We start from the raw sequence: 14,235 nt of genomic DNA, 5'->3' as shown, positions 1-14,235 counted from the left end.
TCTTCTTAACGACCGTCAGAGCCAGCTGATAAGTTACACTTTTCCCGAATCATGTAGGAAGGACGGCAAAAAATATCTTTCCGATCGACAAATGCCTTGATTGCAGTTTTCTGTTTGTCTATTAAAATGAATGCGCTGTCGATTTATTTTACAAAAGACGCGACAGCGGAATCTATACATCTCAATTCTCCAGCTGCAGTCATCTTCGACAAGCGCTCTTTGATAACGTGATGATTACGTCCCTGCAGATCATCTGTCCATCATCGTATAAAGCCCGCCCGGGCAATTTGATTGGCCCGTTCATTTTTTGCCTGATCATAATTACTCCTCAATGGAGCGAGTCCAGACCGAACTTCCTGACCAAAAAATGTTGTGGGCGGAGTTCGGGCTGGCATCCAGGCTACAAACACAGTTGAGTTGTCAAAAAGTACTTCGAAGTCGGTACAGACATTTTTTTTTTTAATTTGACGCTTTTGAGCGGAATTGTAAACACCTCTGATTGCCCATTGTACTCACGTGCTCATCAGCGCTTCAATAACATGTTGTAAATATACATGATACTATTCACAGAGCGCTTACACGAATACATATAGGAGCATTTGAAAATGCTCCCGCTCCCGTTTTTTACACTTTCAAACACTTCCGAGTGCTCTCAAACCCTCCCGTGCATTGATCATTGTAGCTATGATGATTTGTCCTATGAGTACGCGAACACAATGGCCAATCAGACCTGTTTATGATCCCGCTTAGAGCTCAAAGCGTCACAATTTTCAAATTTCAGTACCGACTCGGTACCAAAATTGACTCATAGTATGTTTTATCAAACCTTGACGTACCAATGACGTCGACATGGCGTAATGACATTATCGTTATGATGTCGTTTAATGTTGTTATTGTTGAATAAAGTGTCATAAATGACTGTCGTGACTAAATTTTCTGAAGCGACGATCACTTCAGATTTAATTTAATCGTTCATTCACATAGAATCCTTTATCAACGCACACATCAATGATCACTGGAAGCTCAAGCATGCTTGTATGACTTGCGAGAACCAATGAGGTTCCTTCTCGTGTAACGCAGCACGTTTGAGCTTCCAGAAGAACCAATGAGGTTCCTTCTCGGGTAACGCAACACAATTGAGCTTCTGCAAGAACCAATGAGGTTCACTCTCATGTGTTACGCACCACAATTGAGCTTCTGCAAGAACCAATGAGGTTCATTTTCAAGTGTTACGCAGCACAATCGAGCATCTTAATTTTAACAGTAGCTAGACGAAGATTTATAAATGCCCGGGGTTTTGTGTTTTTTTTTTTTTTCTGGTGTGTGTAATGTCTGTGATGTTTTGCTGTTTTTGTGAGGTTGAAGCTACTTAAATTGCCCTGTAAAGGGACAAATAAAGATTTTACTACTACTACTACTATCTACAAGAACCAATGAGGTGCACTGTCTTGTTACGCAGCACATTTCAGCTTCGACAAGAGCATCAAGGAAGTATGGTTGAGATTCTCTTTTTCTTCACTGATCAATGTTTATGTGAGAATAAAATCCTAAATTAAAATCTGTTCATCATTTAAAGCGATCAAGTCTCTTCAGAAAATTAACTAAACTACCCGATTCATGGATTAGTATTATGATCTCTTAATCAACGTTTTGTTAATTTAAGTGGAAGTTGTCAATATGGAAGTTCCATAGACTGTCAATAGAGGGACAAAAACCTCTCAGACTGAGGCTATGTCTGCTGCACAATGGAATCCAACCTCATTGGGACTGGTTGTGTGAGGGAAAACCACAATGGGCTTCCACTGGCCTGAACCTCTGACTTATTGACTCCACCACCTCTGAGTGGATTCTCCATTCCCTCGGCCTCAACCCCTACCTCGACAGGATGTCTGCTCCCTGATTCTGATCCTCTGGGATGTATGTGGCTCTGAGAGACAACAGTCTCCCCTGGCACCACATGAGGATCTGATATGCCAATCTGCATAAAGGGCGGAATCTCAGACTCCCCTAAATATATATATATATATATATATATATATATATATATATATAAAGAGTTCAGATGCAAAAGCCTCTAAATGCCATTTGAAATTTTCTTCTTTAATGATGATTTTTATCAAACTTGTATATTTAAGTTAAGTAATTTCACTTAAATAACAATTAAAAGATAATTATCATTGCCATTTAAGTGAAATCACTGAACTTAAATATACAAGCTTGATAAAAATGATCATTCTAGAAGAAAATTTCAAATGGCACTTAGAGGCTTTTGCATCTGAACTCTTCATATACTGTATATATATATAGTACTCACACTAACGTCTTGTCTGTCCTCACAAGGACACGCTCTTTTTGTGTGTGTTGAGTCTCAACCCTAGGCTCTGGATGTGGGCAAGGAAAACATCTCGATCCTGAACTGCCAGCTTTTGTGACTTGGCCATAATAAGCTAGTCATCGATATAATTTAGCACCCTGATACCTTGTAGCCTCAGCGGAGCTAGAGCTGCATCCATGCATTTGGTTAATGTGCGAGGGGAGAGAGCTAGGCTGAATGGAAGAAACCGATATTGGAACGCTTTGCCCCTGAAAGCGAGCCTCAGGAACTTCCTGTGAGATGGAAGGATGGTAATGTGGAAGTATGGGTCCTTCAGATCTATCGTGACAAACCAATCCTCAGATCGAATCACATGTTAAGTCATGACGCAACACCAATCCCGATTGGCTTAGTTTCATTTACGCTTCAGAGGCGGTTTGTTAGGGGGCATTCCTCAAAGTGTCGTAGTTGACGCAGTTCGAGTTCCCTCGAAAGGGAACAAGGTTTTATTGAAGCATAACTGTCAATAGATATAACCTGATTTCTCCAGCTAGGTAAAATTACTTACGTTTGAGATTATTATCAAACGAATTATAGTTTGAATTAAACTATAATGAATTGTAGTTTAATTCATTAGCCTTATTTAAATTTAATTGAAGACATTTTTACACACAACTTAATTTAGTTCATTCAAAATAAATCAACAACCTAACCACAAGTGCTACAATTGTAACTACAAAATTCAGCAACAGAAACTCTTCTAAATGTCCAATATAAGCATGCTGGGAAATATAGATCCACAGCATAGAGTGGCATTTAGCATCCTAAGCCTAAGTAGACCCTTTGCCACCAATGGTCTCTACGATTAATCGTTCACAATGCTAATGTTTAATATTCAGTTGGACATTTAGAGTTTTTTTGGTTATTGAATTTTGTGGTTACCATTGTGGTGAAGAGTAGAGCTCTCAACTGCGATTTTCAATTTGATGCATGCAATGTAAAGTGTTTATTAATAAACCCAAATCTTAATTTCTCATTGAAGCAAAATTCGCCAATCAGCAAGGAGCATGCTTTAATGAAAATTATATGTTGGGTTAATGTAACTCAATTAAGTTAAAACATCATTCCCCTGTTTTATGTTACATCAAACTGATTGAAGTAGGTAGAATTTGTAGGTAGAAATACCTCCTTAAATACCTCTGCCTTCATTTAAAAATGCCTTTGAGATACTAATCCATAACATTCTTCCCTAAAACATACTTCCCTGTTCCTCATTGTAAAAACAATGTACTCTAAACCCCTTCAAAAGATAGAGAGAGAAAGATGGATGTAAACTGAAATAACCTCCATATTGTAGAGGATGACATAGCAGCATTGTCTATTCATGGACCATAATGCAGTTCTGTGTTTATGTTCAATCACATCCGACTAAAAATAACATGGACGTGAACTGCAAATGCAGAGATTTTAACCCTATATGTCCAATTTCTGGACAAAAGCATAATTGTATTCTTTGAAGTTCTGATGTAAATACATTTTTTGTTAAGGTTAAGGATTATTACATGAATGGTGCCCAATATCTAAGCTCACTGATTCTTTTAGTCATAAAAGTTATTTTCCCAATTTACCCAAGCACATTATAGCAATTCATGGAGGATGATCAGAAAATGATTGCTTATCAGGGCTTCATTATATTACATAATGTAAGGCTTTCTACTTTACAAACCATAATGGCTATGCTCACAACAACATGGGCTATCGTAAACAAGCTTGCTGTTCAGATTAAATATATTGGACTCTGGGCACTGTGCCTGATCAGCTCCAGGATGCTTGGGCATTCATAGTTTTGACTGGACGTCACACCCTTACAGGAACGCCCACATGGAGGCCTTCGCTGCCAGTAAGTTACCAGGTTTGTATGAATGTGATTTTAAAAGATCAAATTCAATATACACCTTACCGATGATGCTTACAATAAAAAGTTGAACAAATCCGACTAGAATATGAATGCAACCTGCTATTCCGCTAAATTGTTTTCCATTATAAATAAAATGCTTAATGCATTAACAGTAATATTAGCGGACCAAATTTATTCGGCATATAAAACATACTGTGCTATGTACAGGCAAACCGATGAACCAAAAAAATGATGAATGCAACACGCAGTTTCAGCCCGTTCTCATCCCAAGGCGTCATATACTTTTAACAATTTCGTAGACGTCCAACGCACATGGCACCCTTTAGCGTCAATCTGAGACGCAGATATATATGGGACAGAAGGCACCTCCTAGTGGTCTAACCATAACCCTAGTCCAGACCTAAACCTACCATAACCGAAGCGTGTCATCTTGACGCTAAAGGGTGCCATGTGCGTTGGATGTGTACGCATTGTCAAAAGTGTCACTATATGACGCCCTAGGATGAGAATGCGTTGACAGTTGACAAAAATCGGATTTTGCTCATTTTCAAGTTGGTCACGAGAATTTTCTTGGCTTGGAAATGAGTTCTATGTGAACAGTGCTTCATACAGTACATCACTACACTATTTACAATTGAAACTATTAGTTTACAGTTAATAAAATGTTTATAAACTGTAGTAAATGCATTAATAGGATATATACAAACATGGACACCTTTCTGTTCAGTCTGCAACTTGGTCATTTGTGTTTGTTATCCAAAAGATGAACATCTTTTGGCTCAACCAATTGGAAGGCAGATGAGGGAAGTGTTTCAAAAACAATATATGTGTATCTTTATTTTCGCTTGGTGACACTAGTGACACAGAAATTACACACTTGGTCTTACATTTTCTCACTGTACCCTCTGATTGAATTTATAGGGAGGGAGTGATTACTTTAGGCAAGAACCAATGATCCATAACATTAGCACTATCCACAAGCAACATAACGTGACCATGAGAGGGGAAAGTTTGATCTCATTTTTCATATTGTTATACTCAGAGGTATAATTGTCTCAAATAGCATGTTTCTCTCCAATGTAATTATGTTTTATAGTTGATCAAAGTGAGGCAATGTTAGGAAATATCCCAAACCACAATCCTCCCTTCACTTTTAGCTAACCTTTAATTACACACAAAAAGACGCAACTTGAGAATGGTTTTAGAAATGACAGATCTCTTCAGGTCAAACATTGCCAGTAGAGGAAATGAGCAATTTCATTAGTCTGCATTTGGTAAAATGGCAAAATGATTGAGAAAACTATAGCATTCATATGGCAATCATTTTATTCGAAGTCAAAAAGTCACTTCAGTTTCGGAGGTAGTGAGTAACATCTTATGGTTTGGCATCCATTAGCTTAATAACATCCTTTCTTAAGCCACAGCGACTATTCACACCTCATTTGGATCTTTAATTTAAAAAACAGGCTGTTGAGTGATTACAAATTTGGAAAGATGGTGCGACAACCCCTTGAGATGTTTGTCATAAAAGGCGCAGTGCCACCACTACAGAGAATCGAGGGTACGGAAGTCACAATTTAGCACTCTATATCGCAACAGACTTCAAAGGAGGTTTGGGTGTGCCAATTACGAGACAGAACAGCAAATGGTTGAAGAGAGTAAATCTACTCAGACGGAAACATTTTCTGTGGAAGTGGTCTTCTGCTGAAAGACTCTGAGGGAGGGCTCAGGTTTTGTGTGATCCAGCCTTCAGCTCTTCTGACACATTGTGAAGTGGACTGAATATGTCATGACAACCTCATCCACCCCACAAGTGTGTGAATAGAGCTGGTTGTGGTTCACAATCTAATGCGATATTGTGATGTACAGTTGCCCATAAATCTTTCCCAGCCAGTGTTTTTTTGGAAAAAAGTTGCCAGTAGGGATGGGTACCGAAACCCGGTATTAAACGGGCCCCGGTGCTGAAATTTGAAAGGCCGCTGTATCGATAAGCTCGGACGTTATCGGTTCTGCTGTCGGTACTGGAGAAATTAAGTAAATACACGTAGGTTACAATTTTTTCCTATAAAGACGTTATCTTGAACATGTTTATCTCGCCAGTCATTTCTATAAATAAACTATGTTTTAATTAAATCATTAATCTGTGATGCAAATTTGCTATTCGCAGTTCAGAAGAGAGAGAGAGCGATCTCTCACGCACACAGCGCGCACAAAACGACAGCGCTTGCTTAATGAGTGACAATGAGGACAGAACTAAACATTCAAACGAGGTTACACTTTAGATCTGGGATATTATTCTAATTTTGTTTTAGATTTCGGCTTCCAAAGATTATAAGAAGATATTTGAGATACACCCGTTAAAAACGAGACGCATGATCTGTCCAGCGCAACTTCCTTCACTTCCCAGCGCTGTCAGTTCTTCCTAAACCCAAACGTGCCGTCAGAATCAGCACGATCGGCATTTGTTGCAAAATGCTGTCTCTACTGTTGCTAGATCATAAAATGCCTTTTAAAAACACAAAAACCTGCGGAAAAACCATGATGGTAGGTGACGCTTTTACCAGGGTTTTTATCGGTTTTTAACGCAGCAGTTACTTCCAGGCATGGTAAAACAGTGCGGTATTGCGAGAAACTCCTCTACTACCGAGCTAAAAACACACGTAATCAATACTGTTTTGTCATGGGAATCCTACCAACATGGCGGAAAGGGGAGGGGCACTGTAAAATGACGTCAACTCCTCATTCTCAATAGCCTACTTTGGGCTTCGTGTGTCCTAAACTATCAAATATACATAAAAATGTCAAAATGACCAGCTCTGAGATTCACTTAAACACAATTATGTCTTAAATGGACGTAAATAATAGGGAGAAAATGATGGTGCTTCAGTTACCGATTAGATTTGCTCTCGGTCTTAAAGGGGCAGCAGTCTAATAGCCTAAACCTGCTGACGATTCAGCCATTAATGCAAATCAAACAACAAAAGGCAGAGAAAATCATTCACAGCTCTTGAATGAGTAACTTTAGATTTAATAAGCATTAATCTATCTATGATAAACTATAGAGTGCTATTTTACATTTGATTACTAAATTGGATTTATTTTCAGACAGAAAATATTACCTAAAAAGTAATGTTAGTAGACCTTACGGGAAATAAAGCACTGTGTATATAATTTGTATCTTCGATTAATTGTATTTTTGTGTTAGTACTTGTGTCCTATCTTTTGTATATTTATAAAACAATAAAACCCTGCACACTGCTGCATAACAAATAGATAATTTTCTTCGTTTTGTTAAAGCATTACTTTTTTTAATTTTTTTTTTTTACATTTCAAAATATAAAGTTAATTATGTTCTTAATTCTTAAAAAAGAAAACAAAACACCAAAAAGAACGATAAGAATACCATTAAAGTACCGGATCGATAAGCAGTATCGGTAAGAGTAGTAATACCGATAAAACCTTAACGATACCCATCCCTAGTTGCCAGTCAGGACCAGCATTTTTGATCATTTTCACCAAAGTGTCATGGTCCCCACAATATTTTGTTGTGTGAATATCTGAACATGCAATCTATTTAAAAAAAGGGAAAAAAGAACAGACCCTATGATTTTAAACAATAAATATCTGTTTAATTCTAGCTGTATGCATTCATTTTTATCAACACTTGAATGTGGGTAAGTTTAATAAAAAAGAAAATTGAGTTTTTGTCAAAGACTACGTCCGGATAGAATTTAGAATTACGATTAAAACAAAGATGGAGTAGATTGAGTCTATCAACACCCCCAAAGCTACACAATCCTATAGCTTGTCCTCGTTCGACATTTAATTTAGAAACATTGGGCAGTGTTTATTTATATGCTGTTTAATGTTGATGATTGTGTTATTTTACATATGCATATGTTTATGCTATGTTTCTTCTTCATATGTGTTTTGAGCAGGAGATTCTGTACTCTTTCAGAAGTTGCGCCCTCTACTGTGGGAAAAAACAGTGAAAAATCAGTGAGAAAAAAGTCAGAACATTCCCTCAATGGCGAGGAAACAGTTAATAGGGTGTGAATTAGTGCATTAATCTATAGAATGGATTCTAAAATGTCATACATTGTTAGCAATACCGATAGATAAAAGATGCACAGAGTTTGGGGACCAATTCTCACCATTAACTTATTAGCATGCATATTACTAGCATATTGGCTGTTTATTAGAACTTATAAGGTAGATATTAATGCCTTATTCTGCATGACCATATTATAAATCCCTTAATCACGCAATAACTAAACTATAGGCCTACCTTACTGACTATTAATAAGCACTAAATTAGGATTACTTTTACTGTTGTGATATTAGCAACATATTTCAGTAAGTTGCACCGTTTTTTTCAGCATACCTTCTGATGTTCATTCATGTTTATTTTGTGCCATAAATTGTAAAAAGGAAGATATTACACATGAACGGTCTCAGTTTAACATTTTCTAAAATTCTAGTAGTTATCTATAGTTATATGTTGAGGATGCAAAAACTTAAAACTTATAAGAAACAAACACAAATGGGAGCAGATTGTAATAAGTCACAAATAATACAGTTATTACTGATGTATTACTGATAATATAATAATACAGAGTTTAATCATCTGGATCAGGGGTTACATTTTCCTGTGAGAACATGTTGTCAGGCCTCAGACCTTGGTGAACAGATATGTAGCAGGGACCCATTGTTACATAATGTATAAAACTAAATGTTGTTAGTGTCATAAAACGTGTTTTAAAGTGTTTAGTGCCATTTTAATGTGTTAGCATATTTTGTTTTTGCAGAGCCATAAAAATAATCAGTATCAATGTATTGAATTTTATATTCGCACTGGATTGCACTCATTATGTTTACGTCTTGTTGTACGCTGGGGTAAGTCAATCCCCCAATATTCTGAAACACATCTGCCACACACTCCAAATAAAGACGCCTGAACAGACCACCATCACTATTCCGTGCTGGTTCTAGCAAACACTGAGACGTTTTCTTTGCTCAGCATCAAAAGGTAGTTCAGAACGCAGGCCAAAGTTGGTGCGCAAGATCTGCTTCAGTTCTTAAAACCGAACAAAAGCTCTTTAGGTGGGCGTCTTGCCCCAGAGAGACTACATTCAGTGCTCAGTGACTAAAGTAGGGCACTGATGAGACATCCAATGTTCTGGAAGCACAAAATGTGTTTAACGCAAAGACAGCCAGAGAGAAAGCTTGTCTGTGCCAAAACTTGAGTGTTGAGCGGGCGTGAGGCAATTAACAGACCGACCAGAGGAGTCAGAGAGAGAGAGAGGACTTTGTTCTGAAACATTGCCCTAGGATGCTGCAGTGCTATAAAATAGACACTCGGATACAAAGACTTCCCTCTGCTTTATGGGATGTGTGAATCTATCTTGAAGCAATTCGCATACTGTTTAAGTAACTTAGAGCAAACAGCAGTTCTGATTAATTACATGAACCATGAAGTGATAATTCCAAACACTTATTAGGGGTCAATGATGTTTTAAACTCAGCAAACTGCCACAAAAAAGGCAACCGCCCACATTTGATTGCCATACAGTACTGTATATTGGGTTGAACATCATCCAAGCAAACTCAGTTATTAATTGGCATAGATAACAGCTTTTGAAAGTATTCTATATTGGTAAAAAAATGTATACAATCACTGACTCGTCGTGAGGGTCCTTTGCAGCATGTGACTTAAGCTCAGCACCGAGACATATTTATCAGATTTTATCTATCACTGATGTCTGACTGCTTTGCTTCCATCAAGTTCCATAACCTAAAAGAGAAAATAGTCTAATATTTAATTTGTGAAGTATTTAAATCAAATGAAAAGCCATTACTACATGGTTATGTGATATTTAAAGGTGGGATCAGTAGTTTTTTTGGTAACACTTTATAATAACTGCACACTATTAATCATTAGTTAAGCATGAGTAAACAGTTAATTCATCATTTATAAAACATTAACAGACATTAATATACAGTCTATAAATATAGCTATACATGCTTTTTTCTTGATTTATAAGCATATCTATAATGCGTTTAATGATTGTATTTTCATACTTTGTTAATGATCAATTAATAATTTCTAAATGAAGTATAGCATTATTTACAAACCAGTTGTTTAAGAGTTGTCAGTCATTCATAAGTTCACTTAGAAAGTGTAAGTAAATGTAGTAAATACAGGTGGTTATAAAGCATTTAGTAGTGGTTAGTTAACTATTTTTGTGAGCTAATCTAAAGTGAGGACTATTCATGCTTTGTAAAGCATTTATAAAGGTGATTTAAATATTTCTATGTTTCTACAGAACATAGAAATATTTAACAGCCTTTAAAAATGCTTTACAAGGCATGCATAGTCCTCACTTTAGATGAGCTCACAAACATAGTTAACTGACCACTACTAAATGCTTTATAACTACCCAAATTAACCCTTAATTACAGCATTAACAAATGTTAATAAAGCATTTACTAATACATTAAGTAACCATCACTATATGTCTGAATAATAAGATGTATAAATGTACATTTAAATAGTTTTTTAATCATTTACTTACTCGCTCTAAGTAATCGTATGAACCACTGAAAACTCTTAAATAACTGGTTTATAAAAAATGCAATTCTTCATTTAGAAATGATAAATTGATCATTAATAAAGGAGGAAAATACAATTATTAAACAAATTATACTTTTAAATCAAGAAGAAAGCATTTATAGCTGTATTTATGAACTGCTTATTAATGTCTATTAATGCTTTATGAATGATGAATTAATGGTTTACTCATGCTTAACTAAAGATTATTAGCGTGTAGTTATTATAAAGTGTTACCGTTTTTAAAAAAAAAAAAACTTTTGAAAACTGTGTCGCCCGAGTACCAAAACACACTTGTAACCAATCAGCAGTAAGGGGCGTGTCTACTAATGATTGGGAGGAGAGAGCGACTACAGAAAGAGATGGCAAATACAAACAAAAGAGAAAAATGTCTGTGCCTGCGGAACTTCAAATTAAAAAGAAGGCTTACGATTAGGCAAGAGGAAGAGCTCGTGTCAGTATCGGAGAAGCTTACCAGCGCTGGAGAGAACTCAAGCTGAGAACTTGAACGCCGAGGTTGCTTTATTTCTTCTCGATAGGGGAGTAAATCAATTTTTCATTTGCGATCTTATTACCGTTCGCTTCAGCTATGAAAAAGACATAAGCCTGCCGCTTCTTAACCTCTTCCACTGTCTGTTTCAGGCTTCAGCTCCCAAATTGTGTCTGAAAAATATGATAAAATACTCCTATATGTTTGTTTCCTTTGGTTCTACCTTTGAGTGATTGATATAACCCCCTAATCTCGTTATAGTTGTAATATATTTCCAACTATGACTGTCGTGTTTGCGCCATCAAGTTGAACATGATAACTTTTGGGATAGGTGTTGAGTGTCGACTTCCATGTGGAAAGGAGCTGAACCATTGACTGCCAAATGCTGCCAAAACACGTTGACATGGATTACCTTAGTAACACATGCTTTCCCTCATTGATGACATCATACCCTCGGCCAGCAGATGCAGCAGATTCCGCCATAGTCGTTGCTCGTTGTTACAGTTGCGTACGTAAGTGTGGGGTGGAGCTATCAAATTAGGGGCGAGATCATTTTGGGGTAGGGGGTTGTTTGTTTAGGTGATTTCAAATGTCAACATTGGCCAAAATTTTTTTTCAAAAACTAACTTTAAAATTAAATTATGAAATTGCAAACAAACGTTATATTTAGTGTTTTTATATATATTTATATATATATATTAAATTGTCAGCCTTTTTATCAGTCATCAGCTATACTCTTCCTACCTTAGCTATCGATAACAATCTAATCTGTTATCAGTCAAACCTCTGTTTAAAACAACCAATAGTGACACAAGAATATATAGTTATATGATATTTAGAAATTCTACGATGGAATTTAATATCATGCTAAATTCTGACTTAATTGTTACACAGTTATTATCAAATCATGTTTGCTTGAGTCTGCTGTACTCAGACCAAAAATTCAAACGAGACCCAAAAAATATTATTCAAACTCATTGTATGATATCATGTGACAAAGCAAACCATGACCAAAACCAATCACTATGCATCACAGGTCTCACAAACTATTTAATAGGAAGTATAAAACATTCATTATTTAAACAGCAGCCAGGCTGTGTCAGACAAAAGTTACTATATCTTGGAATCTTTTATATCTTTAATATTAATGCATGCTCTTTTTTTTTTTCTTGAGAGCCCTAGGGCTTTCATACTTAAATTAATTTCCTCTACCTTCAACCAACACTGGGTATATGCATTATTCCCTATCCATTATTGCATTGTAGCACCTGCACTCACAATAAAGTTGAACAATTGGATGCCATGCTGAAGAGAAAAGAGAGATTGAGATATTGTAAGATTCTTGCTGTCACTCAGGGTGTACAAGGCCCATTACAGAGTCCCTCCTCTGATGCACCTGGTACTGCAGAGACAGCTGACACAAATCACAACAACAGCTGACTGCAACAATCAGACCAGGATTACCAAAGTGGTGCATAAATGAGCTCAAAATTCACACCATCATGGTGAAACGTGCAGTTAGTGAATATCGTGTAATCGTGTGTTAACGTGATGAATGCAGTGGGCTGGTGACGTATGACATAATTGAGATGCATAACATCGCAGCACCGTTACAAATGCATTGCTGCTTCAGCCCAGCTTTATGACGTCACCTCCCTCTGAACTCAAACATCACGCTTATAAACAGTGACGTATGACAACAGTTTTAAAGAAAAAAATAAATAAAATAATTTAAAAAACTGTTAACGGGCTTGTTTTATGACTAGGCTCGCGCGCACTGAAATGTAACGTCATATCCCAAATAAATGGTAGGCTATAAAAGCACTCATATATCTTAACATTCCAACTCCATCTGGCAATAAAATCACGTCTGCGGAATTACAGTAGGCTAACCATCGTCAACATCTCAACAAAATGAAATATTCTGACCTATGGTACGGTCACGCATCGTTGGCGTCAACCGGGATTCGGATAAGCGGGTCATCATCACGAAAACACCGAGGCGCGCGCCTCTCTCTTCTTCACTTACCGGATTTAAAAAACGCCGCTATGTCGGCCGCCTCCTTAGATGTGTCCTCTCCCTCCCCTGAACTCATCCTCGGAACAATGATTCTCCCTCAGCAAAACTCCGCAAACAAACGGATCAGAGTCGGGTTTCCAAGTGACTGGTCGGGAATAAATCCTCTTCATTGGAAAGCAAAGAGTGGCGTGCGTGGATTCGTTCCTGTGCTCGCTGAGCACGGACCCTCCATCTTGGCTTTAGCTCGCTTGAGAGGTGTCGGTACCGATCGGCGGCGCTCCTGAGTTTCAGCTGGGAGAGAGGAGGATGGAGGGAGGGAGAGGGGAGGTCTTCTTCAGGAAAGGGGTCTCCTGGAATCCCCTACTTACACACACCCCACAGGCCACCCCAGCTATTTCACCAGTGGCCGAAATTTACAAAATGCCAAGTCATTTTTAAGATGCTGGTTCTATATTCCATACAAAAAAAAAAAAAAAAAAAAAAAAAACCCTCTCTCTTTAGAAGGTTTGATTTAATTAAAAAAATATCAAGTAAAATGTTTTTCTTGGAGCTGAATGGGCTGCAGGTGATTGAATAAAGTTTGTCAAATTTGTCAAAATAATGTTTTCAAATTTAAGGCTAATTTGGTATGTTACATAGCCTATAGATATATTTTTTTTTGTCATAATGCCTATCATTATTTTCAAAAAAAGGTCGACATGTAGAGCTACATTATATTTTTAAACTTGTGCTATAGTCGTGAGGTTCCCATGGAGCCACTATGTTTATGGTTATATCATTAGAAAATGTCTGTATGATGATTAGCCTACACCATCACACTGATCAAGTAGCCTAGTTTGCATGTTCAGAGACTATCTGATGTAACGTGTTAGGCTACATCTGG

The 14,235-nt window shown here is 37.1% G+C and overlaps 1 protein-coding gene across 5 annotated transcripts in view; it reads right to left on the bottom strand.

Moving 5' to 3' along the window:
- The window catches only part of triob (trio Rho guanine nucleotide exchange factor b), a 219,864-nt gene extending 206,216 nt beyond the window's left edge, over nt 1-13,648 (bottom strand). For 3 of the 5 annotated variants that reach the window (XM_089117481.1, XM_089117482.1, XM_089117486.1), the window contains exon 1: nt 13,362-13,645. In XM_089117481.1, the coding sequence (XP_088973607.1) occupies nt 13,362-13,428 (67 nt within the window). In that variant the 5' untranslated portion in view covers nt 13,429-13,645. Of the gene's footprint in view, nt 1-13,361 lie in introns of all 5 variants that reach the window. The other 2 variants (XR_016145683.1, XM_089117483.1) reach the window with 2 other exon arrangements.
- Nucleotides 13,649-14,235: the final 587 nt, after the last annotated feature.

The sequence above is a fragment of the Pimephales promelas genome, chromosome 12 (assembly GCF_988280905.1).
Source record: "Pimephales promelas chromosome 12, fPimPro1.hap1.1, whole genome shotgun sequence".
Taxonomy (NCBI): Eukaryota; Metazoa; Chordata; class Actinopteri; order Cypriniformes; family Leuciscidae; genus Pimephales; species Pimephales promelas.
Note: the sequence above shows the minus strand (reverse complement) of the source record. Positions and strands in the feature narration are given on the sequence as shown.